General features: G+C 36.2%; 1 protein-coding gene across 3 annotated transcripts; it reads left to right on the top strand.

Annotated features, from left to right (window-relative positions):
- Positions 1-5510: 5510 nt before the first annotated feature.
- Positions 5511-20132, top strand: LOC131435151 (deubiquitinase DESI2). 3 transcript variants are annotated; one of them, XM_058602741.1, is made up of 6 exons: positions 5511-5877; positions 6469-6562; positions 17870-18036; positions 18102-18243; positions 18304-18392; positions 18452-20132. In XM_058602741.1, exons 2-6 carry the CDS (start codon positions 6521-6523, stop codon positions 18528-18530), a joined length of 519 nt encoding a protein of 172 aa, XP_058458724.1. In that variant the 5' UTR covers positions 5511-5877; positions 6469-6520; the 3' UTR covers positions 18531-20132. The 3 variants fall into 3 exon arrangements, with proteins under 3 accessions (XP_058458724.1, XP_058458723.1, XP_058458722.1); XM_058602740.1 differs by having other exon boundaries at positions 5511-5930; XM_058602739.1 differs by having other exon boundaries at positions 5511-5930; positions 6129-6562.
- The last annotated feature ends 7489 nt before the right edge of the window (positions 20133-27621 follow it).

The raw sequence follows: 27621 nt of genomic DNA, 5'->3' as shown, positions 1-27621 counted from the left end.
TTTAATGAGTATGAAGGAGATTTTTCTTCGTAGAAAATTTGACAGTGCTTAAAAGGACCAGTTGGCCGACGAAATCGGGCTCTTGAAAATCGACCGATTAGTTTTGCGACTATTGTATTGTATTGTATTTCATTTATTTATACCCGGCTTTAAACCTATCGTGATCGTTCACCGGGTGTTTTGCGACTAAGTTGAGAAGCACAGTCGAATGTGTTTTGTAAGCGTATTAATCGGCTGTTTTTTTACGAAGTATTTTCAAACACTCCCGACTAATTCATCTATTAAGTAGTACCATCTTGACCGATTTGTACAAGATTATCTGTTTATTACACCGGCTGTCGCATCGGTCAACGCTAATGTTAAACTCCCATAAGCGTCTGTGTGACAAATGGTCAGTTAATCGATGGATCCGTCTGCAGATTGTACCGACGAAACCCTACTAAGTCGGTGGGATAATCGGAAAGATTTTCTACGGTATTATTACAGTGCACTAAAAGAAAATCTAAGGTTGAAATCAATGTTTAAACATATGAATTTGTACTTAATGCCAAAGCAATAACATGTATTGGAGTTCTGTGCAGTACAGTGATGTCAGCAGCGATAATGTTTTTTTGGTCACTTATTAGTACCATGGGAAAACACGTTTATATTGCATGTCTGTAACTCAGTTTTGAAATATCTTCTATAAATATAATATAGCTTCCGATACATAACTGAATATTATTATTTTTCACTGGTAAAATTAATAAGATTTGAAAAGAAACGTATGTTTTTCAAACTTTTTACATGTTGATTGCAAATTTCACCACGTAAAAATCACAGTAAAATAATATTAAATTCCATGTAAACCACTTTTATATTCTCATGAAATAGTTAGGACTTTCTTTGATATAAATAAATGAATATTAATTATTGTTATGTTGTATTTTAAATTATCTGTTGTCACAATAATCGCTCTTGGTCACCCTAGAAATAAAGTAGCGCCAAAAGGTTGTGAACAGTGACAGTTTATATTATACGAATCACACTAGCAAATATTTCTCTCTGAGAGTGTTTATATTACCGGTTTGAAACCAAAGCTCAGACTAACAGACATGACAGTATGAGTAAATTCTTATAAAAAATATTTTTTCGTGATGCACTAGCTCCATCTATATTGTACTGCGCGAACTATTTACTATCTGTACACCCCTTGTGTTATGTTAAAGTTTTTTACTAGTTGGTTTCCCCTCGTTTGTCAACACCGATCAGCTGCTTGCAGGGATGCCTGGTTTCATCAAAATATTTGGAAATGAATCGTCACAATAAATTATTGGATTACGTTGATAAAATATTTAACTTTTTCGCGATGTTGGAAGGTAACCATTTATTTGACTCAACGCCCAAGTAACAATTTTAATATTAATAAATACTTGTAGCTGTCTTCAATGCTACATAATAAATCTTGCATTAAAGCTTTAAACTCCACGAAAGCCTACTGAAAACCTCTATAAGAGCATGTTCCGGCCAAGTGGACCATTTTTCATAAGTATTATAAAGCAAAGTGAAGAATTAGCATAAACCTGCGTTAAAACTTAAAATTCAAGAAAATTTTGAAACCAGCTTTACGATCAACATTTAATATATTCGGAAGGAATAAATTCTCGTTTTGATAATATTTTTCATGGCTATGTGTGTGTCATGTCTGCTTTGAATGCAACCAGTAAGAATATATTAGATTTTATTTACAAGTTTGAGTTTTTTTCCGAACGTAAAAACTTCATGCGCTTTTATTATTATAGTGAATGTTTGGATAAAAATAAGAATTATAACTAATCGCCATGAAATGAATGCAGTTTTTGCGAAAATCTCCATGATTTTCAAAAATTATTTCTTGTGATTCTTCGTCATTTTTGTATCAAACTATTTCGTGGCATTAAAACTTGTGCATACGTTCTGAAAATGAATCATCAAAGCCCATCATTTTTATTCGTTTTTGCATTTCGAAGTATATTTGATGTCAATAAATGCTATGGCGGCCATGAAATTTTCTTTAATGCAAATTACGCTTAACCCAAGAAGCAATAAATCAAATAGCTCACAACAATTGTGTCATAAATGTACTTTAGAACCCTCAAATTTGCTCTCAGTGAAAATGTCAGCCAATGAACACGCACACACACAAAACTAGATTTATGAAAGAATTTTACTGACAATAATGTTTTAAAGAAAATGTTTGAAAGCAATATTAAGAGTGTTTGCATGGTTTTATTCTAGTACGCATTGTTTTATTTTTAGTCCAGTTGTTAGACTGGGTAAAAAATTGTATAGAAGCTTTAAAAACTATGATATTACTTGTCAAAAGAGACTTTTATTATAGTCGTCATAAAACAGGTAGTGATTGAAAAATCAATTACAAAACTCCTATAAATTACAATCAAAACCATTAGGCATTCGAATTGTTACTTGGGCGTTGTTCATCTAGACTATTTTTTATTGTGTTGGTAGTTTGCACCAGAAATTAAGTGGCGGCAGACCAGAAGCAAGTAAATATTGAAACAGAACGGGTTCGATTTTGTCTTGCGTTGGAGGATGAGAAATAGGCACAATTATGTATATAGTTTTGGCAATATGTATTAAATCCGTATGCAGGAAATTCTCATGGACGTATACAAATCAATACATTACAGGTAATTCTGTATGAATGGCAACTCTGTTGGTAAATGAAAAAAATAAACACAGTCTAGATGACAGACAGGATGTTTTTGATAGGGTAACGTGGCGCCATCATGACACATGTGAGTACTGTCCCAAATAAAGGAATATTCGAAATGACCGTTAAAATGATTGAAGAATCTAATTTGAGTGTCCTGTCTGTTAGTCTGTGACCAAAGCGCCAAGGCAAGATAAAATACTCAAAATTGTAGGTACAATGATGTAGCATTGATTTCGAATAATAAAATAAAATTATACAGTTGAAGCTGATCAACACCCAACTGAAACATCGAGTATAGATCTGCTATCAGAATTCAATACGTGTCCCGCCCTGGTCGCAACACTTCAAAATTTTGATATATTAACCGTGTTAGCCGCATGCGAGGCAGAATGAGCAACCAACAAAAGAATAATAACTATCCAGGCAATCTCGACGATAATGGATTTGTGCGAAACAGTGCGATATTTCAACCCGAAGCAGGCGAGTGCGGTAAATCGTGTTTAACCTCAATAGAAATGAAACTTCATATAGACTATTTGCAAGATATAAGACGGATTCGTTTGACTGCTATTGCTGATCGGGAAGCTTTAGAAGTATCTATTGCAAATAGGAAATATAATATCATGAAATCGCAACTGCAGGGTAATCATCCGTTGCATAATATAAGGCATTCGGAAGAAGAAGAAGAAGAAGAAAAAGAAGATGTTTATGAGGATATATTTTAGAAAAATAATTTACCTGATCGTATTGCTCCCATAATGGCTTTCTACTGCATACAGACAAAGAATGCCTTTTATTTCCTGGAAACTGAAAAGAACGATTGGAAAACAGATTTAAAAAAATGCTAAAAATCGTTTTTATCGAAACATCTCGCGACAAAATCAAATTTGAATAGAAATTTGACCAAGTGGTCCCCAGACAAGTGCTATTCAATCTTTGTGTAAACTTTTTACAATGAGATATGTCGTCCAAAATTTTTCCTGGAATTCACTTGCTGGAGGTTTATTTATCTTTCTATTATACGTCTATACTCAACAGAAAATTACCTTTACGATGCTTGTAGATAGCTGCGACGCATTCTCAGAGATATTGTATCAACTAAGTTGTTATTTTGTCCAGAACATTGATCACTCGTCAAGAACTGTGCAACAGCCGATTGTTCCAGTGTGCTAATGCCGTGAAAATAATTGAGACGATAAAAATATTGCATCCATGAATTTGATGTCACTTACTTTCTATTACTTCTTGAACCGCCTCTGAATCCAAAATGAGTTGGTTCTCATTAGAGCACGGGCAATTTTCAGCGACCATTTTTTCGCGAATGATTGAATTACTGTTGTGATTGTACGCTACACAAATAATAGTCAAATGTAATACACATAGAAACAAGGGGCAAATCACTCTAAACTTTGTCTGAACTCAAACAAGTTTTACCGGGAGTAAAAAAGTTTAGCAGGGATCTCGCTGGATTAGAATGGGATTAGAGAAGTTTAGCCGAGATCTGGAAAAGAATTATTTTGACATAAGAAGCTGTGAACGTGGGAGCAGAGATGTCAGATATTTTTCATAGAAAACCTGTATTGTTTTGTATAAAAAATCTGTATTTATCTGTATTCAGAAAGGAAATTTCGGAAATGAAATGATGTTTGAAGATGTTATTCCATTAGATTATTGTTATAGAATGGCAGATGCAAAGAGCATTCCTTTATATCGTAAGTCCTTGCCGCACGGACATGAACATTCAACGACGAAATTTAATTGTTTTTGTTATCAACCACAATTGAATTGTAAATCCATATACTTTTTTCGTTTGAAAATGATGACTTGGAATTCAAACATGGAATTCAAACGCCCATTACGCAACGTCAAGTCAGGTCATACAACTTTTCAGTCTGACAATAAAGTTTCATGACGCTGCACGAAAAAATTTTCATTTGAATATGGGTAATCAAACACGCTCAGACGGAAAAGTTTCATTATTTCTTTCTTACTTTTTGTGGTATCTGTATAAATCTGTATTTAATTTGAGAAATTTGTATAAAATCTAAAATCTGTACTCTGTATTAAATCTGTATGCGCATGTAAAAATCTGTATAATACAGATAAATCTGTATAAATGGCATCTCACGCAGCCCGCCTGGGTTCGATTCCCAACCCCGCACATAGGGTCAGAAAGATTTTCTGGTCCGAAGAGGCGAATGACCTAAGATTGTTAAAGCCTCTATAATTGAAACAAAAAAAAAATAAATGGCATCTCTGCGTGGGAGCTCGAATGACAGATACACTTCAAACAAGATTAGGCAAAACTAGGTTGGATTAGTTTTAAATTACCCAAATTTATCTAGACTAGTTGGGATTTAAAGAGATTAGAGAAAATTGTTTTGGAATGACATGAGTTTATTAGTATGAGATTGTCTAGAGTTTAGAGTGATTTACCCATTGCATACAAATAACTGAAAAAAGCTATAGTCCTAATTCAAATTCAATTCACATCAAAACATGATGAGATCGAATGTGATTTGTATTTGTATGTTTCACCTATAAATTTGATTGCTTGAGCATTTCGTTTTCATGTATACCTTACAATATTTTCAATGGATCTCATATACAATTAAAATAAATTTCGTCATACGCATCTCATGTGTTAAAATTGATACATTAGACGTGTGTTATTTTTTCAGTGTGTATAGTGGCATGGTGGGATATTTTTGTGCCTATGTATCACACAAAATCATTTCGAATAGGCTTTTTTGCATTTCTTCTGAACTGTCAAAATCTGTTAATACTCACATATTTACATCACACATGAAAAACTTTGTAGAGAGACAGCTTGGACGAAAATTTCTGTATGCTGAAAACTGTGAATTCACAATCGAAGTGATCGGATTCTTAGTTTTTAAGGTTCAAAATTGTGTCCAGATGTAATTAGGAATCTCTTACGCAAGGGAATTTATTGCGTGGTCGTTGAAATACTATGAATCAGCGACGTAGAAATGGTTTGAACGTTGACAACAGCAACAGTAGTTAATATTCATCTCGCACTCCATATCGATGAAAGAAATTTACGACGACGAAGAAGACGAGAAACAAAATCACAGCAGCCACAGAAGATTGGTGCACTAACTAGCAAGCATCTTGAATTCAGACGGCAAAGTGACCGCAACTTGCAATTTCGGAGAGCGGTAATTGCCTGGGTGCCTAAATAGTAGACTAGCATTTTATCATAATCCTGCTTGTAAGTATTTTTTCTATTATGGACAATGAGAATAGAATTATGAAAATCCTTAGTTGTAAAGGCATGAATAGTATACAATTACGATGCATTGTTTTGACGATTATTAGGTTCGTGTTCAGTTATTTTGTAGGTCTAGAAATCATCACATAATGGTTATCCCATTTTCTTCAAATTTATCTTATCTCGTCTTTCTTTTAGTTGCAACCCCCTTTCTGTCGAGCCCACCATATATTCGATGTACTGAGCTAGAATCATCAACAGAAAGTTCCTCGCATCACAACCACTTGGCACGATTTAATTGCCAGATCTCGCAACTCATTTATTCGCTCGAACAGTTAACTTCAGAACGATCTATGCAAAACTTCATAGTCTAAACCATTCAGATCCAGCACATTTTTGTATATACACACACCAGCCAAAAATCTGCAGATCTTGTATCATCCAATTGATATTCTTGTTCGCTGCTGGATCATTTTCCGTTCTCTGTGGATGTCGTGATGTTCTCGAACGGGCTTCCCTGCAATCTGCGCTTCCCCAGCTGCCTCGGGGTGCCAAAAGATAGCGGAAGCGACGAACTGCTGCCGACAGCAATGGGAACCCGCGAACCGGTTATACTCAACGTTTACGACATGGTAAGTGGTTAATTTGTTCTATGTACCGTATGGTCAATATGGCAGGAATTATGTGTGATCGGTCCGTCGTACATAATTAGATCAATTATAATTAAACAAATTCATTGTGGAGGTTTTTATGTATAGGAATTATGCCCGAATATGGCAATGAAAGAAATGACTCATCAACAGACATCCAGCAAAGTGTTCGCGTTGTGCTATCGCCCAGTAAAACTATAAATGTAACAGAGCGGCGATCATGTTCTCTCCGCTTTGTTTGTCTTTTATGGGACCGCTTTCAGAATAATATATACGAAGAGAGAGCGAACTGTTTGCGTTATTGTGCGGTCAGCGACGACGCATTCAGAATGTATATATTTTTGCTGGATAAGATTTTTATGTTGGTTTCTGTTCTCATAGCTTTCATAGGCGGTTGCTTTCACATATTTTCGCGATATGTAAACGCGTCGAATATAACGTTTGCTGAATATTGATATTCAGAGAAAGTTACTCTTTTCTTCTGTTACAGAAAGATAATAACTTATTCAAGTATTACGTCTACTAAAGTAGGCAGAACAAAATCTTACCTACTTATATAAAATAGTTTATTTGTTGTTTTACGTTTGTCTCGAAGTGGAAAACCTTTGTTTGTGTGCAGAGAAGAAAAAATGGGATACGCCCTTCTAGTGCTAGGAAAGATAGTAGAAGCCGTCAATTCAGAATCTACACCATGATGTGAATGTTTATGAAGATGTGTGTCAATCTTATAATGATCACCCATTATCTACCATAATAATTTGGTCCTAATGATAATTCCCAATAATATTCTTATAATTTGAACGTATTCTGATTCGTTACGATCTCTGTACACCAAAGCGTCGCATTGATAAGTCGAAGAAAAGCACTGTTACGGAGAGCTACACATTAAATGTTAACATTGAGCAACACAGGATAGTCAATCTTATCGTTGAAGATATCTGCTATTATTGAAGTGCGTGACAATTCCCGCGTCACTCGCAGTGTGTCGAGACCAATTAGTAACCCGTGATTTTTTTAACTTGTAACTATGTAGTTGATGAAGACCGTTCCACGGAGATCGGTGGAAAGCGAAGCGAATAATTTTTCGGTTTTTACGACTCGTTTCCATGAGCACCGTTCAGTTTGCTTGCTGATCTGAAATTTAAATAAAACATGGCAAATTATGAAATTATAAATTTTTTAATTTGGTATACAATTTCTTGGCATTTAACATTTAAATATGATTTGGGACATATGGCCGCCACGACTATTTTTCACAATGGCATTCTGGAGCAGTAGCGTACATAAAGGGGGGGGGGGGGGGGGTTTTCGCGAAGGGGGCACCCGTCCCGGGCGCAACATTTGAAGGGGGCGGCAAAGTCATCTTTGGGACCATTTTTTTTGGTCGTCGAAGATCTTTGCGGGTTTCCGGATTTTTGTTTTTTGCTCACTAATCCAACTATGGGGGCGGCAAAAATCTTATTTACGCCACTGTTCTGGAGGTACCATTTTCGACCTCTTTTCCAAGAATTTGAGGGCGTATTTCAGCAATGACACGTTGAATATAGGTTTTCAAAGCATCGATACCTGGACTATGTTGACAGAGGACCAATGCGCCTTTAGTGTTTTCGAAGAAAGATACTGAGGACCATCTATGGTGGAGCGCAGATGGAAGACGGAACGTGGAGGCGGCGTATGAATCACGAATTGCAAAAGCTGCTAGGAGAACAACCCATCATACGGACAGCTAAAATCGGACGTCTACGATGGGCTGGGCATTAGAGATGGTCGGGTATAGAAATTCTTATACCCGAACCCGACCCGTACCCGAGTGATCAGCAAAAAAAATTACCCGTACCCGACCCGTACCCGATTAAAAATTTAAAAAATTACCCGTACCCGACCCGTACCCGATCAATAATAAAAAAAAATTACCCGTACCCGACCCGTACCCGATAAAAAATAAAAAATTTTACCCGTACCCGACCCGTACCCGATTAAAAATTACCTGTACCCGTACCCGACCCGAATGAGTAGTAAAAAGTTTACCAAAATTCAGGATGGAAAAAATAAAGTGTTTTAGATAGCGAGCTAGATAGAGCGTATCAGGCTCTAGTTTGTCAGTAAAATACATTAAAATGCTTGTTTACATTTAAACATATAAACAAAGACAAATAATAAAGACATGTATGTGCTTACAAATCTATATATATAAAAATGGATGTTTGTAACGCGATAACTTCGGAACTACTGAACGGATTGCCACCAAACTTGGCACAGGTACTTCTTGTATTTCAGAGATGGTTTAGGGAGTATATTTATATGGGAAGGAGCGTAGCACGTGTCAATACCAAGGGGGGGTCATGAAAAAATTCATATAACTTGACAAGAGTCGATACGTTTTGAAGACCGTAGAAACATTTTGCATACCTTAGATATGACTATATGGGGGTGGATGTAGCAAGTGTCTTTAAATAGGGGGGTGTAGTGTTTAAAACGGCATAATTCCGAAACTACTGAACGGATTGCCACCAAACGTGGCACAGATACTTCTTGCTCTTCTGAGATGGTCATAAGGATATTTTAATGGGGGAGGGAGCGTATTAAGTGTTCTTAACAGGGGGAGGTCATGAAAAAAATTGACTAATTTGACGAGAATAGATACTTTTTTAAGACCATAGAAACATTTTGCATGTATTAGATATGATTATATGGGGGGTGGATGTAGTAAGTGCCTTTAAAAAGGGGGGTGTAATGTTTGTAATGACATAACTCTGGAATTACTGAACGGATTGCTATCAAACTTGGCACATGTACTTCTTGTTCTTCAGAGATGGTCATAAGCGTATTTTTATGGGGAGATGGAGCGTAGCAAGTGTCATAACAAAGGAGGGGTCATGAAAAAATTCATGTAACTTGATGAAAACCGATATTTTTTGAAGATCTTAGAAACATTTTGAATACCGTAGATATAATTTAATGAGGGATGGATGCAGCAAGTGCCTTTAAAAGAAGGGTGTAATGTTTGTAATGGCATAACTTCAAAACTATTTAACGGATTGCTATCAAACCTGGTACATGTACTTCTTGCTCTTCAGAGATGGTCATAAAAATATTTCCATGGGGGAAGGGAGCGTGGGAAGTGTCCTTAACAAAGGTGGTCATTAAAATATTATCTAATTTGACAAAAATCGGTACTTTTTGAAGACACTTTTGCACAACTTAGATAAGATTATAAGGATATTCTGTGGAGAGAGGCTGTAGTAAGTGCCTCTAAAAAAGGAGTGTAATGTTTGTAACGGCATAATTCCGGAACTATTGCACGAATTGCTATAAAATTTGGTACAGTTATTTCTTGCTCTTCAGAAATAGTCATAAAGGTATTATTATAGGGGAGGAAGCGTAGCAATTATCATTAACAGGAGGAGGCATGAAAAAAAATTCAAAAATTTGACAGGAATCGATAATTTTTGAAGATCATGCAAACATTTTCAATACCTTAGATATGATAGATATGGGGAGTGGATGTAGCAAGTGCATTTAAAAAGGGGGATGTAACGGCATAGCTCCGACACTACTTAACGGATTGCTATCACACTTGGCATAGGTGCTTTTTGCTCTTCAGAGATAGTTGTAAGGGTATTTTTAAGGGGGAGAGCGTAGCAACTATCCTTAACAGGGGTCATGAAAAAATTTATTTAATTTGACGAGAATCGATACTTTTTGAAGACCATAGATACTTTTTGCGCAACTTAGAGAATCGACATTTAGACTAGAAGGAGGGTTTTTGAAAATAAATTTTATTCTCCCATTTTTTATAAAACAAGAGAGTGGCAAGAATTTCAAGGTCGTATTTTTCTTTAAATAATTTTAAAAGTTCTGGTTCCATTTTGCGGGGAATTCAAAGAACTAAGGGAAAATAGTCTTTGTCTGTTTATGAACGTGAGTGTATTCAAGTCTCAGCATAACTACAAAACAACTAAACGAATCGCCATCAAGTTTGGCACATGTACCAAAGGTGGGAATCGATATTTTTTGAAAAGCATAGATACTTACTACACTACTCAGGGTAATCATGAAGGAGATCTGTAGTACGTTCACTGACAAATTTCTAGCAACTAAATGAGGTTTGTCGAGAAATGAAATTTATGATTATTGAGAGATCTGAGATGGGGCACTGATCATTCGCAATTTGAACATGAACGGAGTATTGTTCGATCGGGGTTCCGTCTAAGTTATGTTTCACTACAAGAGTATTTCACTAAGCAGGACAACTTCGAGAAGTTTTTTCGGTCTTCCCTTCACGAAAAATTTCCGAGCAACGCCGGGTAATTCAGCTAGTATTAAATAAAAATCTGGTCCGTTCCCGGTCTTCTGAAATGACCGCACTCACCGCTTGGTGGAGCGCGAGATTAATTGCATTGTTATCATTTCGACCAAAGTGTGCCATGAAATCTCAATATATACAAATGAGCTAACGTATCGAAAGGGTTCTCACGGTTTGACATTGGCATTATGAATGCGATGATGGGAACTCAGCAGTGCAACCAATTTATCACCATTGGTGCCAGTTTCACGGAGGACCGTAGATGTGCGCCAAAAAAAGATCGTGACTGTCATGTCTGGAAATTCGTTTGTGATATAAATACACTGTGAAGCATGAATAGATTTCCAATGTCTTTGGTACTTTATACTCATTTACAAATGTCAACAAAAGGGAGTAATATCTACTCAAATTTTTCGAGAAGCATATTTATACAAAATGTCGTAATACCCATTCTATTCAATTTTTGGTAGGTATGGTTTTTACGAAACAGTGCGACTTTTGATCCAATTCTTTAGAACCACAAGTAAGCGTGCTCATTATCTTGACACACAAATAAAAATTCACATTAGAATCACTTGAAAAATCACGAACATCCCCTAAAATTGATAGAGTATCATCGGTTCGTTTACGTGAATTGACCAAACATCGAATAATTCACGTGTATTCCCGGTGTGAAAAATTCAATTTTGAAAATGGTGAACTGTGAGTCCTTCAAGTGTTAGTAGTTTGAACATTTGTAGGTACTTTGTAGGTACACGTGAAAATTAAGGAGATATTCACAAAAGAGAAAGTAAACAAAGAGAAACTCTCATTGGTTTATGTGCCCTTATGAAATGTTGACATCGAACTGGCAATATAGCTCAACTTGCTGTGCCATCAATCGGTGTCATTTCAAGTGAGGTGACACCACCCAGAAGTGAAGAATAAAAAGAACTTCTATGCAGATTTTCTGAAATAAATGTTCATGTTTTTATGGTTAGAATCCTAATGATTTATATGTAAATTTTGAAAATCTCCAACCAATATTTAAAATAGCAGTTTTCTGGTATCTGAATGTGATATGAGTACTACACTACATTTTATATATTAATCAAATAATTTTTACTGGATTGTGCATTAAACAGCTTTAAAATGGGAGCCCGCCTGGGTTCGATTCCCAACCCCGCACATAGGGTCAGAAAGTTTTTCTGGCCCGAAGAGGTGAATGACATTAATGTTAAAGCCTCTATAATTGTAACAAAAAAAAAAATGGGAGTCCATTAAAACCTACGTGGAAAGTAGGGTCTGACCGCAACATCTTAGAGCTAAGGCAGTGTATCTTATTAAATATGTTATAAAAAAGTAGGGTGGAAAATATTCACATAACTTTTCACGTAACTATGATTGATCGTTTTTTTTAAATGAAGAAAAGAAATGTTTTTTTCTGGAAAAAGATGCCAGTTTTCAGGTCTGGTTCTAGGCGCGAATGTCAAAACCCCTTGAATCAAATTGTTTATTTTTCGGAACAACTGTTTTGCAATAAAAAATTCTCGTCAACGTGTAAACATATTTATGTGAAGTACAAATGCTCGGGTAATCGATCAGAAAAAAAAATTTACCCGTACCCGACCCGTACCCGAGTGAGTAGTAAATTTTTTTACCCGACCCGACCCGTACCCGAGTAAGCAGTAAATTTTTTTTACCCGTACCCGACCCGTACCCGATCGAAAATAAAAATTTTTACCCGTACCCGACCAAAAACCCGTCGGGTACGGGTACGGGTCGGGTTTCGGGTAAAATACCCGATACCCGACCATCTCTACTGGGCATGTCATAAGGATGTCGGACGACAGCCCAGTGAAAAGGGTTATTGAATCTAATCCGACTGGTACAAGAAGAAAAGGGACGCAGCGAGAAAGGTGGATCGATCAAGTGGAGGGTGATCTATAAAGCACCCGTCCCTTGAGTGGCTGGTGACGAGCAGCCATGGATCGAGTTATGTGGAGACGTATGCTTGATACAGCAAAGGACACCCGAGGAATATAGCTGTTAGATAAGTAAGCATCAATCGTTGCTGGTTTATCCACATAAACCAAAGACTTCACGTATCCCCATACAAATATTCGAGTGGCGTCAAACTACACGAATGCGGAGGTCAAATCACCGATCAATTTCTCGAAATAATGTCGTTGAAATATTCTTTCAATAAGTCGATTGTTTCGGCCGCAGTATGACAAGTGGCGCCATCCTGTTGGAACCACATTTCATCCAAATCCAAGATTTAGCAACAAAAATTCATTGATTATGGTTCTGTATCAATTTCCATTTACGGTAACGCGTCGTCCTTCCTCATTTTGAAAGAAAGAAGGATCGATGATTCCACCAGCCCATAGACCAAATCAAACAGTACATGTATCGGGATGCATCGGTAATTCTTGAACGACGTGTGGATTATCTTTGCTCCAAATACGGTAATTTTGCTTGTTGACGTATCAATTCAACCAAAAATTCGCCTCATCACTGAAGAGAATTTTGCGCTTTAAACATCCACGATTTGATAGCGTTGTTCTGGAGTTAACCTATTCATTTTGGTTTGCCAAACAATACTGAGTAGAGACCTCACTTCACACTGTCAAAACAACTTTCAGAGAATGGAGTAATCCCTATTGAAAAAATAACTACAATTTTGGCTTCATCTTGTGGTTCTCTCTCCTGAACAATGATTACGTCAGGATATCACGCTTGATCCCACGAAAACTGTTTTCTAGGATTTTGTGTCGAACTTCTTCCTTCTTTCCATAGGGACGTGAACATATGCTATCGAAATGAAAATCTTCAAATGATGCAAATCGGGTTTTCTACTGGTCCAAGCTTCTTCTGGTATTGTCTCGATTGACTTCGTCGGGCTTCTATTAACAATGTACGCCGCTGTTGAAACCGCCTCGGCCCAAAACTCCTTCGGTAAGCGCGAATCATTCAGCACGCTTATGGTTTTCTAGATGAGTGTCCTGTTCATCTTTTCTGTTACTCCGTTTTGCTGAGCGATGTATGGACAAACAAGGGTGTCAAAAACTCGCTCATAAGATTCCATTTTTTTCTATTCATCAGCTCACCTAATGATTTACGATGCAATCCGTAAAATGATAGTAAAGATGAAACTCAACGCTGATCTAAACAAACACACTCACCTATACAGAGCACCGCTGACATCAAATTATGATGGTATTGATGGTTCTCAGTTTTGATTTCATAGCATTTAACTCTCATTCCTACTTTTCAAAAGTGAGTACTAAGTTTGGCATCAACGTGCCGAGCTACACCGGTGAGTGTATGCTTAAACCACTGAGCTGCCAACACAACACAGATTTTCGGTTTTGTTTTTGCTGGTACTCAAAACGAGCACGTGCATTAATGAACGAAAACGAAAGTCGAATCGTAGCGTGATGTTCCGTAGCGATTGAATTTCATGTCTCGAGCTGAACACAACTGGCTACTAAAACCGAATGCGTTTCCCAGCATCGATTCGAACGTTGGCCGCCCATGGCAACTCTGGTGGATGGGAAATACAAGCGAGGCAGTGTCACAAGAATCTGATTCAAATCACAACTCACAAATCGTCTCTCAGTGGGTTCTAATATTTGATGTACACTCAGCGCTCATCTGCTGATTGCTTGACACTACGATGTTGAGACGATGTTTTCTCTACACAAATGGTTACCCAGTTACTCAACTCGCTCAGCGATGCTTCTGAAACCGATTTGCAGTTGAGCTGAACTCGGTGATGATGAAGTACGGAGTTAATTATTGCCAGCCCTGTGAACAAACCTTTTCGTGGCGCACTCCATCTTTCATAATGCTTGTTCTGAAGGCAGCGTTGACGTATTCGGTTCAGTTGTTCGTTCTCAAAGCCTTTAGTTTTCTTCCTGTTTGACGCTCAGACATGGACTTGAAACTTTCGTATGTTTAAAAAATCAAGAGATGGAACTTCGATGGGTCCAGCCAGGACCGAGTGGACTAAATCCAGTAGCCCTTCGAAATGGTCTACGTTCATGCTTACTCTCAATGCAAGTGATGTACTCTGGTGTGACGTCGTTTGTCAATTTAATACCTTCTGCATTCTTCACCAGTTTCCTCATACTTTGACGATTGAGATGTCCGATTCGTCTATGCCAAATGTTAGTGCTCGGTGTCAGTAGCGCTTCAACATTTTTTGGGATTTTGATTGGGATAAAACGCTCCGTTTCCTCCAGCAATTTTTGGTTCTTTTTGCAGCTTTACGTTAACTGAACTGAAAACTTATCTTTATCTAAGCTGACAGAGTGGGTATTATCAGAACCTGTCATCTTGGAGCGAAATCAATCTTCAGCTCAGCAACGCCATCGCACGATATCACATCCAACATATCATGTCAATTGTATGGATTTGGCGAATGATTATCTATATTCGGACGTATTCGTATCCACGTGCTCCAGTTATGTCTGTGACATTACCCACTCGTCGTAATATCAAATGTTTCTTCTCTTCGAAAACAGTCATACGTCAATCTCGTGGAGCTACACACATAAAACTTAATTTTGATCTCGGCAAAACAGATGCCGAAAACGAACGGCGACGCGATATTTTACTGAAATTTTGCCAAAGATAACTTTTTCCAAAATAGTCTGTTTAGTATTTCCGATTTCTCAGCAATTCGAAAAATTATACTGATATTCAGTTTGGTAAATAATAGTGTTTACATCAACTTACTAGAATCTACAGGTAATCTACTGCATGAAATTGACTGGATTCCGGTATGATATATTTCCTAAAAAATTCAATGTTTCTTGAGCCGTTGTAGTCGGAATCTGATTTTCTGCAGGAATTCAAATTGTGTTCTCTACTGGAAATAACATGAAAGTGCATCCATTCTAAATGTTTCACAGTATTTTCTTTATCTCGACACTAACTCGCATACATGAATACCGATAATTTCTTCCCAAAAGTGACAAAGATCTCGTTAATTTATAGTCTTTCCGAAACCGAAAATCTCGGTAAGTGCAAATTACCAGTCAAATGAAAAATACCGAAAATTTCAGTTGTTTTAATGTTTGCCGAGCACTCGGATTCACTGCATCTGTTTAATTTCTTCGGGTTACATGGAAAGTTATCGTATGAAAACATCCGAGTGACCTTGAAAAATGTCAGTAACCTTAGGTCAAAACATTTTATTTTTCCTGAGTGAAGAACTCAAGCTTGTTTTCGCACAATGAACTCTCGAAAATTGATGATTTGGCAAGGAATTTTCAGTTGTTGTCTCTGCACAAAAATTAGTATAATCGACTCAAATTTGCGCTAGCCATAAATAATCTATACTTTGCTGGAGCTTTGTGAATCGCTTCACTTGGTTAGTTATGGCACCGTGATAACAATGTGGATGTTGTCAACTTATCCAAGTTCGCCTAACTACCCGCATTTTCACCCAATCGAAAAGTGAAAATGACTGAAACATCATCTCTGAAACAAGTCTTCTTGAAATATTCAAAGCTAAAAAAATAGTTAAGAATAAGATTGGTTTCACACCAAACTTGAAGGGGCTGGGGTCCACTAGAAGATTTTATAGAACCTATTATTTTTTTCCGCACAGTACCTGCCTAGAAGCCGTGTGGAATCAGGCGGAAAAAAAATTAACCAAGAATAGATCCACTGGATTCCTGCTTCCATGTCGTAAAAGGCGACAATTGCAGGAGTGTCTTTTTCTCTTCAGTTATCAGATTTTTTCAATGTTTCACATCTGATTACTCTATGTTACTAAATTGTCTCCGTATTTTATTTAAAAGATATTTTTATTCAGGCCTATTTGCGTACAAGCTTTACGTGGCCGATTGAGCCGATTTTTTAAATAATTTTTTTTGTACTGGATCACGTTGTCACCCTTTTTCTAGGGGGAGAGAAGCTTCCATTTCCCTCCTGCGAGGATTGAGGGGCACTTTGTTCGTGGCTCGTCTCGTCATCCATTGCCGCATCGGTGGTATTGTTGTTGATTTCCGTCTTGAGTTCGTTTCTAGTTGCTGTAGATGCGCCTTGTTGTACATTTGTTGCAGTTGCTGGTTGGTTGGAGGGTAAGTTGTTAACTGCAGCTGGTGTACTTTGTTCTAAATAACATTATTTGTCTTATTGCATTGAAGTAAGTGCACATGTTTAATGTCGAGATGCATTTGCTCCTTAAGCAAACCTTCAAGTTCTCGTATCGAAGGTCGAATTTTGCACTGCCTGAAGTCAACAACAATTGTATACTTTCGTGTCGGCGGTAGCTTTTGTTCGTTTGGTTCACTCATTTCGAGGTCGTTCTATTGTCCACTACACAATACTGTACTTGGTTTCTTCCGAACGTAAGCGGTTTTGTTTTATCAACTGACTTGGATGAGATGTGAAGGCGAACTGAAATTAAATTATCTCCTTATTAAACTTCATTCAACTTATCAATTACCGACTAGATTCTGAGAAAAGTTTGATTTGGTATTTTTTTATTTTCATGTTATTGCTTGTCTTTCACGATTATAAACTGAATAATAAAAATCAACTATTACGTAGATCCGTCGCTCAAGCTCAAGCTCAACCACCAAACTTGAGTGCAGTTGTATACGTTACAGAGATATCATAATGCTCGATAAACGATGTTATTTATAAATTATCCAAAAAGGCACACAACCATACGTAGGGTAATTAAAACCTAAGACATAATATTAAAAGGATATCCAGCTCTCACATTACCCGAACAAATCATTGGCAACATCCTTTTTTGGCGAGCATGGCGCCCTCATGCGAGTGCGCATCGAACACATTACACAAAAGTAGGTGAGAGAAATGTCAAATTCGTGAGCACCAAAATAGCAGCACTGCGCACCCATACAATTAACATGATATGTTGAATGTGTTGCCGCGCGATGGCGTTGCCGAACTGAAGATTTGTTTTAGCTCCAAGCGGACAGGGTCTGTTAATACTCAATACCCTTTCACTCTTCCAGTATTGGATCAATGAATACACGACCTCAATAGGACTAGGTGTGTTTCACTCTGGCGTTGAGGTGTTTGGAACCGAGTTTGCCTACGGTGGACATCCATTTCCGTTTACTGGTGTATTCGAAATATCACCACGAGATCACAACGAACTTGGTGATCAATTCCGGTTTCGGTAAGCTCAGTGCTACTAGTACAGCTGTCAAGTTATAATAACATCTAATTGGTTCACATTTTAAGGCAAAGCATTCAAATCGGCTGTACGGATTTTACCGAGGAGGAAGTTCGACGAATAGTAGAGGAACTAGGGAATCAGTTCCGCGGTGATCGGTATCATCTGATGAACAATAATTGCAATCACTTCTCCGGTTCGTTAACACAAGTAAATTTATGTCTTAATAAACTTTATAGTATTTGATAATGGAATTTTGTTGGCTTACAGATTCTCTGTGGACAAGAGATTCCTAGTTGGGTGAATCGGCTGGCCCATTTCAGCTCGTGTGTACCTTTCCTGCAGCGCTGTTTACCGAAGTAAGTATCTGCAAGCTCAGAATTGTAAGTCTAAAAACTTATATGAAAAACTACCGCAGGGAATGGCTAACGCCTAACGCCTTACAACAGTCGATAACAGCCATACAGGACCGTGACTCGGATTCCAGCCCATTTTGAGAATAGCTATTAGTTAGGACTAGTAATAGCCCAGCCCTAGATGCGCCACGCGATTCCAGCAAGTGGACTAACAGCAAAGCGCAAACTAATAGGCAATTAACATTGTCTATAAGCATTGCATCCCCGGAGGACAACATTTACAATGCGAAAAACAGTCATCCTCGGACATGATGAAAAGCAAATCACTGGTGGCAGCTGTGAACGTGTGAGTGGTCTGAAAACTTCCCCATTTTTTGGTCTAGAGCGCAGCTATAAGTGTTTATGTTTGTGTATCCGTTTTTTTTTGTTTCAAACCAATCTGTCCAAAAACCACTTTTCAATAAACCAAAACACGAAAATTCTATGTTCAGAATTGCATGACTAGACTAATTTGAAATATTTTAAGATTGTGACTTGTTTCGAGTTTTGTCACCTGATATTATTGAAACTCAATTTTTACTCAGAGAAGAAAATTCTGTAGAAGTAGATAATAACGTAAAATATATCGACAAGCGAACGGGTTAAGAGTATTCGTTTAACATTGAATTCATTATAATAAACTGGAAACTAACAACAAATAGAATGTAAGTAAAAGTAAACAAACTTTTAATGAAAGTTTAAAAAATCTAAATGGATCTAAATCTGAGAAAATAGTTGAAATAAAAAATGGTTTAATTACACTGTTTAAACGGCAACTAAAAATCTATCTGATGTAACCAAACCCGTTGATGTGTCCGTTGTTGGTATTGAAGATGCAAGCAAGCTGAAGGAGGGTGTCTTATATGAAGGTTATTCGACAAATAAAGAGTGATTATACAAATAGTTTAAAAAAATGACAATGAATAACATCCAAACCATATTTGTACAGTAACTCCTTATTCTATTATTAAAAAGGAACTTTGGAGGACAGCATGTTGAGTCTAGGCTATTGTAAAACGAGAAATGTTTTTTTAGTTGTTCTAATGAGTGAATTTGAGAGTAATAACATGTCGTATTTATTTGCTCTTTTGAAGTTAGGATTAACTTTATCATGAAATAAACAAAAAGTATTTCGAGTGGTGCAAATATAGTTGAAAAATTTTATAGAAAGGAATTCGAAAATTGTAATTTGAACAGTAAACATACTCCGTTACTCCGTTGTTTAGTTTCTTTTAAAAACATTAACATTTTTATATAGTTTTTTTTGTACATTGCATATGTTTAAATGCCTACTTTTTCGTCAATTTTCTTAAATAGCAAGGAAAATTCATAAATATTTTATCGTGAATAAAGAAAAATTTCTACCAGCGAACGCAATATAGATATTTCCAAAATTTTATTTTTCTATATAAAACAAACACCCAACCGATCATCTATTCTCGCTCGATTAAAACAGCGAAAAGCAAACGTTACAAACGTTTCAGATCCATAGTATTAACAAAACTACTTTGCAAAGTTCAAAGTTTCGTTTGAGAAAAAAAAAACAATGCCTACGAACAAAACAGGTTTTAATTTCTATGAAATAATCTTTACCCTCACCAACTAACTAAAACAGAACAACAATGCCATTTTCTTAGAAATTCAGTTTTGTTGACTGCATAAGTCAATCAATTGAATAAAGATATTATTGAAGAACTGATCAAACGTGTTATATTAAGTATCCGAAAATATCATATCAACATTGTATAAAAACCAGGTGAGTTATTAGTGATTAAAACCAATAATCTTGTCGGTCAAGAACAATGAACCGAGAGTTCAGTTCGCTTTCGTCTCTCGTTTGATGTTGTCGTAAATTGTCTTTAGTCGGAACGACAGAAACAATAAGCAGTTAACTTAAATAATAATATGATTTTGAGATGAGCAAATCTAACGAACAAAAGCCAAGTACTTCACTGACAATTATTATAACGTACATAGTAGTGATGGACAGAACCGTTCAGTCACTGTAGCACTTTTCCTATGTAGTGACAGCTTGCCAAACAGGCTAAAACTTGACAGGATTAATGTATAGTGATGAGCAAAACCGTTCATTTTGAAAGATCCGTTCAGAACTATAGAAAGGTCAATCACTAGTTCGTTCGTTCGTTCTTTGTATGTTTCTGCAAAAACTACACGAGAGCTTAAGTTTAGCGAGTAAAAAAACAAAGTAAAAGGTCACTCGAATGAAGTTTCGTAATGTCGCACTTATATTAGAGAAATACCGTTCTTCAACCAAGTATTATTGATCACTTATTTGAACTGTTCGCGAACGGGTTGCCCATCTCTAGTGCATAGTGTCGACCATGAAAACGTTTGATACAAGAATTGTGAAGTTTATTCGGTTGAAGTGCGAGTACGAAACCATCTTCCGAATTCTTTCTCCGATTTTTAGAAAGGATATAGAATTGCTGAAAACCCCAATTCGATTAGGATTCGGAGACCCCTAGAGGGCTTCGACTCAGCTTGACGAGATCGGAAAAGGTGTGTATATATGTTTATTCTTGTTTCAACACTAAGTTTCTCGAAAACGAGTGAACCGATGTTGCCAATCTTGGGTACGTTTGAAAGCTACTATTGGGCATGCTTGAATTTAGAAGTCAAACGACAGATATTCCCGGTTTCGGTGATGTAATAGTAGAGGTGACCTAACCGATCAATCGCATTTCTGACGTAGGATTTCGTCTTTCTTTACTGTACTGGCCAGAATGTCATTTCGCAAACTACACATTTCGAGAGCGGTACGAAATTACTCCAGATTTGATCATCTTTTCTCTATTCGATTTACTGCTATCATTGTTTTATTAATCACGTACGCTTCGTTCGTCACGTCATTTTCGACGTTGCACTTCAGTGCAAAGCAAAAAAGTGTTTTGGAAAAGGGGAATCAAACTTAAGTCAGCTTAGCGATTTATGTTGAACTGCTAGGTGACATAACAACTTTACGGGTTGACAGCGATTCAGCCCCTGACAGCCTGAAACGAAATCAATCTTCAGTTCAGCAACGAGATCGCACGGTATCTATCACATTGGACATATCATGTTTAGAACAGAATATGTGTTAAAGAGTATTTCATATGTATTTAGATTTTTTTCACTCAAGGCAACAATAATTTCTAAAGGCTATTTAGAATATTCTTGATTTACAAGCACTTAACTTTTTTTTTTGTTACGGTACCCGATGAATGAGTATTTTTCTGTATTCCAATTTTCTCATTGTCATTAAATGCTAGTGCAGTCTTTAGTACTCAAATGGGTATTATTCTGTAGGGTAACAGAGGTATTTTGGCCACTTCATATATTTTGGCCCACCTAACAAACTTTATCAATTTTATCGGATTTTATCGATGTTAAGTAACCGATGTTGCATAAATTTGAAGCTAATCACATAAAATTACCTATTGCGGAAGGGTTTTTCAAAGATATTACAACATTTGGTGGATTTTTATTCAAAGTGGGCCAAAATAAAATCAATCCTAGAGTGGACCAAAATACCTCTGTTACCCTACTCCAATAGTGACCAATCGCTTCGAAATTATTTCACATTAACATTAAATGCCAGCGCAGTCTTTAGTACCTAAATGTTTTTTTACTACTTTTGACCACAATGAATCAGACGGTCCCCAGAAATCCCAGGAGTAACGTAATGAATGTATTCAAAAATTTTAAAAATATCACCTCCAGGAATATATATATTATTAATCAATCATTATCCTTTTTATAAAATGCAAAAACAGTCAATTTAGCGGTTATGTCTCTGTAGTTGTTCGGATTTCCTCGATGCGCCAGCAAAATTTTGGTGCACTGATTTTCACAACTGATAAGCAAATTTCAAAAACAAACCAGCATGATGAATACCTTAAAAATCAAGGGTTTTCTAAAGTCGTACTAATAAAAAATTGTTTTTTTTATTAGTACGTTTCGTTGGGCATTTTCACAATGAAAACATCATTTCAGTTCAGAGTATTTTTTACCAACAATTACTATAAATAAAATCCAGGGAGAGAGAAACACCCCGGGACCGGATATTTTCAGAAGGCATGGAAATTCGAAGATTTAAAATTGTTTTTCATTCTTCATATTAAAAAAGGCGGGTGGGTAATGTCAGACATAACTAGATGTCGTGAACACGAAAAAACTGGCACGCTCCCATCACTTTTCCGAATATCAGTTAGTTGATTGATTGTATGAATTGTGCAAGCTTTCCCCTTTTTCACTAATAGAGTTTAAAGTGATGCGCATACATTAAAGTACAGATTAGTCACATCAAACAGCTACTATTCTACAGCTATATATTCCAAACTTGAAACAATTCCTTTTTAATTTGCCAATATAGGAGGCTAGGTACGACAAATTTGTAGCTTATTTTTATTGAAGCTATGAAGTTCGAAGATATCTGATTCTTCTCGAAATTTCAGTGCGAAACAATTGCAATGGCCTGGTCTGAAATGTGCCGACGATCTTCGGTATGCAAGTCATTTTAATAATAATAATGATAGTAATAATAACAATAATAATAATAATAATAATAATAATAATAATACAGATTAACCTGTATATATGGCAACCCTGTTTCGAATGGCATATTTTTACACGACCCCATACTAGTATAAAGATGTGTTCAACATTCGCTTTCGCATTGCCGTTCGTAATTGAATGTGTTAGTGACGGTACAAATCTGCTTTTCTACCTGTTTTCGGTGCCATCGTTCTGACGGTGTCTCGTACGTACAGAGTAGCTGCTTTAACTTAAATGACGCTATTTCTCACATCACATTTCATTTTATACCTGCTACTGGTAACGGTGTAGGGACGTCCCCTTTGTTAGAATTCCTTTCCTATAGGCAGAACGGGAAACAGTGAAACGATATAAAAGAGCTTGTTCAACAAATGGTAGGAAAAATGAACCACTCAACTTTTATATGAATGCTCTTGTATAGATTCAGACATCTCGCGTTCTGATTGGCTGGTGCTTTGATGGGTTAAATCAAACAGGTTTTTCAATAGTGTACTATTGAAAAACTTCAATGTTGTTGCAATACACGTTCAAGTAAAAATTTCCGATTCTATTGGTAGTTAGATTATATAAATCCTTCTACAGATCACTGAGCTATGAGCTTCCAAAATAGGAGAAAGGCAAACGCGCCTTATGAATTATCTTCTTTGATACTCGTTTATACCAAACATTTCAGAAAAGTTTAATTTTGAACTATTTGAGAATATGCCACAGAACTGAAAATTTTATTATAAAATTGTGATCATATTTCCGATGGCATGTAGCAAGAATTATGTTGATTCATTAGATATAACATGAGATATTCACGATCAAAAACTCATCACTCTCTCAGAGGGTAAATTTTGAAAAGGCGCCCCATAGTAAAGTAAGTCGTATTCACGACAAAAAATATTAAAAATATGTTTTTCATTACACCTGTTAAATAGTTTGCTAAGTTATTTTTTCTAAAATCTCTTAGTTCTATGATGTTCCCATGCTTGTTGGTCAGTTGTGTGAACATGATGGAGTCACAAATTGACATTGGATTTCAGCTTCTAATATGCAACCTGACTAAAATTTTAAACAACTTAGGGGAAGATGGAGTAAGACGTACTCCCTAAGGAAATGTTGCTATATCTTAACTATAGAGAATAACACGGAAGAGTTTCATGCATGACTACCTTTCGTAATCATTATTTCTCAAAATTACGTAAAAATACTCGCTGAATGCATTTAAAAATACATTAAATATCTTATTTTCCAAAACCCTTAAAAATTTCTATTGAAATATATGCGGGGCATGACACCCGATCGTGCAAAACATGAAAAATATACAATTTAAATTACGCGAAGTGCAATTATCTGAACATAGAGGCTGGATGATCTTAATCAACGGGTAAACATTCATCAAAACAACGGATTAAAGCTCATGACAACCACGGGGCAATATGCACTCTCAAAAAACTCCTTCTTCTTATTTAAAGAAAGCTGTAGACTTTTCGTTGCTCATTTGCCAGGTGGAAGATTGTTCACTATTATTCATTAAATTGATACCTTATGGATAATTTTTGTAAGCGACTACTTGAGCATTTTGCCTTACATAATTCGGGCCATTTTGCCCCCAAAATACGAGACGATAAATTTGACGATTTTTCTATAAAATTGCAAATACATCGTCTGTATTAGAACTAATTTTAGAAACACGAATGATTGGCAAAGAAGTTCACTGGTTACAGAATTGAAATCGTCTTCCTCACCCTAGAAAATTACTATGGAATGAACATCAAAAATTACTTATAACAGAGACATAATTGGATTTTTATATTTTTTTCAGATATGATTGAACCATCGCTACCAAAGTTTATAGTAATCTGTTGTTATGGCAGACTTTCAGTTTCATTAAAATTTCAGTGAAACAAATGGGTAAATTTTGAGAAAAGCAAAAGTTGCATTATGCCTCAGGGGTCGTTTTACCCCATCTTCCCCTACAACACGACAAAGTGTCGTAATCAGCGCTGCCAACTATACCGATTTCTCGGTATTTATACCGATTTTTGGACTCGATACAGGAATACAGATATGCTCTCTCAAAATACCGATATTTCAATTTTCATACAGATAAATACCGATTTTCAGTTTTTGTGTTGGATTCCATAGGGCGAAACCAGGTCGAGCGACCTTTTTTTTTTTGGGCGCAAAATCAGTTTTCGCACTAAAGCGATGTTTGATTTTTAGAGAAAGATATTGTACAGATAAATTTTTCCGCCAAATACAGATTTTTGGGAAAAACAGTTGACAGCACTGGTCGTAATGCTCATCACCAGTATTAAAATTAGTTTAAGTTCCAAATATTTATACGAATATGATTCAGTCCTGGTCGTAAAAGATCTGCACAATTTCTTAATGATTTTTGTACCAACTTATGATTTGTTTATTGATAACGGAACTCTTATCACGTTGCTGCCACCAAATCCTACAAGATTGCCCAGGTGAAAAGGTTTAGTTTGTTGATTTCTACTCTTAGTGAGAACTGTATTTCATTTTTGATATCTTTATAAAATCTGTATTTTGTATAAAGCTGAACGGATAGATCTGCATAAATGACATCTTTGCATTACTTCTTTATTGAGTGAAAAATACTTAAGATCACAGAGAACAATTGTTTGGTAAAGTGATTACCAAGTAAAAATTCGCCTATAAAGGTGCTTTGAGCAGCTCAGCAATCGCTCATTGGCTCTTGTGTTCGAACTTGCATAATCATGCACATGCAAATTTTTACTTATATGTTTAACAAAACTGACATCCGAGCTAGTACAAATAGTTTGTAGTCTGTTCTCCGTAATTGAATTTAGTAAAATTTTGTCAGTGACTGTATTTATTTTATGACAGAGTTTACGCGTTTTTTTAGAACGGTCAATAAGCCACCTGTCAACTTCCACTTTCAAAAGAAATTGCAAGCGAGCTATGAAAGATAGAGTATTACACTTAACACCAGACGAAAGAGAAAACTTTTCTCTGTCGTTTACTATTATGACTTACTCTCAGCGAGTGCCAAGTCATTCGAAATTACTCTTCAAAGTGAATGTTGATGGATGGCGTATTGGCCGTTATCAAAGAAAAAACGCATAATATGACCATTAATGACAGTAACTTTCTGTGGTAGGTTCGTTTAAGAAGTGAGGTTGGGTGCTGTCTAGGAAACTATTAGTTTTTATGGTTGGATTTAGAGATTAATTGATTAATTATGATTGCAATTTATTTTATTCGTCTAATTGTTCATGTTTTACCATTCAAATCAAATCTGTATGTGAACTGATAAATTCAAATTTCATCCGAGACTTCTGAGTATATAGGGCAGTTATGAATCATACGTTTGATGACATCACGTTCATAATCTTTTTTTTAACTTAATTTGTAGAGTTTTGCTATCGTCTTTCGTTCAAATTGAAGTAAATTAAAAATCTAAATACATGGTATATATCAAAGGAACCACCATCGCGTTAGCTCGTGGTGAATACATTGATTGGATCCTTCAATCGTCGACAATATTTCGGCAGGGCCCATGAAAAGCAACAAAAAAAACTAAAAAAAGTCACATATTTTCGTATCTCGCTACCAATGTATATTTATACATCGTGGGAAAGGAAAAATGAAAGGAATGATTTAGAACTCAAAATTAAGTAAAAAGTAGTCTAATGGGTATTCATAGCGGCCCTCACACAAGAATTATTTTTGCCATTTTTAATTATGTAATGATATTTCAAATTTGCATAGAAAACTCATCATTACTGCACCATTCAAGTTCATTTAAATGATATTATTTTCTAGTAATGACACTTTTAATGATCGTGTAAGGTCCGCTTATATTTTCTGTGTACATCGTTCATTAAGGCGGGCTCTTTCTTGAAACACAATCAGCATTGCCAGGTTGCAGATTTTGATAAAATGAATGAGATTCCGTAAGCATATCAGCGCTGCCAACTCCACCGATTTTTGGACTCGATACAGGAATACAGATATGCTCTCTCAAAATACCGATAATTTTCATACAGATAAATACCGATTTTCTGTTTTTGTGTTTGTGTTTGGTTCCATAGGGGCAAACCAGGTTGAGCGAACTTTTTTTTTGCTCGCAAAATCAGTTTCGACTACATTGATGTTTGATTTTTTTAAATAGATATTGTACAGATAGATTTTTCCGCCAAATACAGATTTCTAAAAAAACAGTTGGCAGCTCTGTAGCATGTACACTTTGAAGTATTGTATCCAACCCATACACAATCTGACAGAAATGAGCCTGTTTCATATATGTTCCACTGAATTCAGGACGGCGCTAGTGTACCTAAACAATACGGGTGCAATGAATCACGAAACAAAAATATTACAAGAGAAACCAGTACTTCATTACGTTATTTACGGTCACTGTGTATGCTTCCAGCAATATATTTGAAAGGAGCGTAATTTTCATATTGTGATTGACGCAAGAATTCCTGAATGAATTGTGAATGTTTCTAACAGCGCTGCATAGCAACAAACTCATCAGTATCACACGTCATAAATCTTCAAACATGCGTATTATGTAATCTTTCTATCCTTTAAATCACTCTATCCAACGTCTTCTCTTTGGTCTTAAAAGATAACTTTTAATAGTAATTGATAGAAC

Source organism: Malaya genurostris, chromosome 3, assembly GCF_030247185.1.
Source record: "Malaya genurostris strain Urasoe2022 chromosome 3, Malgen_1.1, whole genome shotgun sequence".
Taxonomy (NCBI): domain Eukaryota; kingdom Metazoa; phylum Arthropoda; class Insecta; order Diptera; family Culicidae; genus Malaya; species Malaya genurostris.
This window is presented reverse-complemented; position numbering and strand designations above follow the sequence as displayed.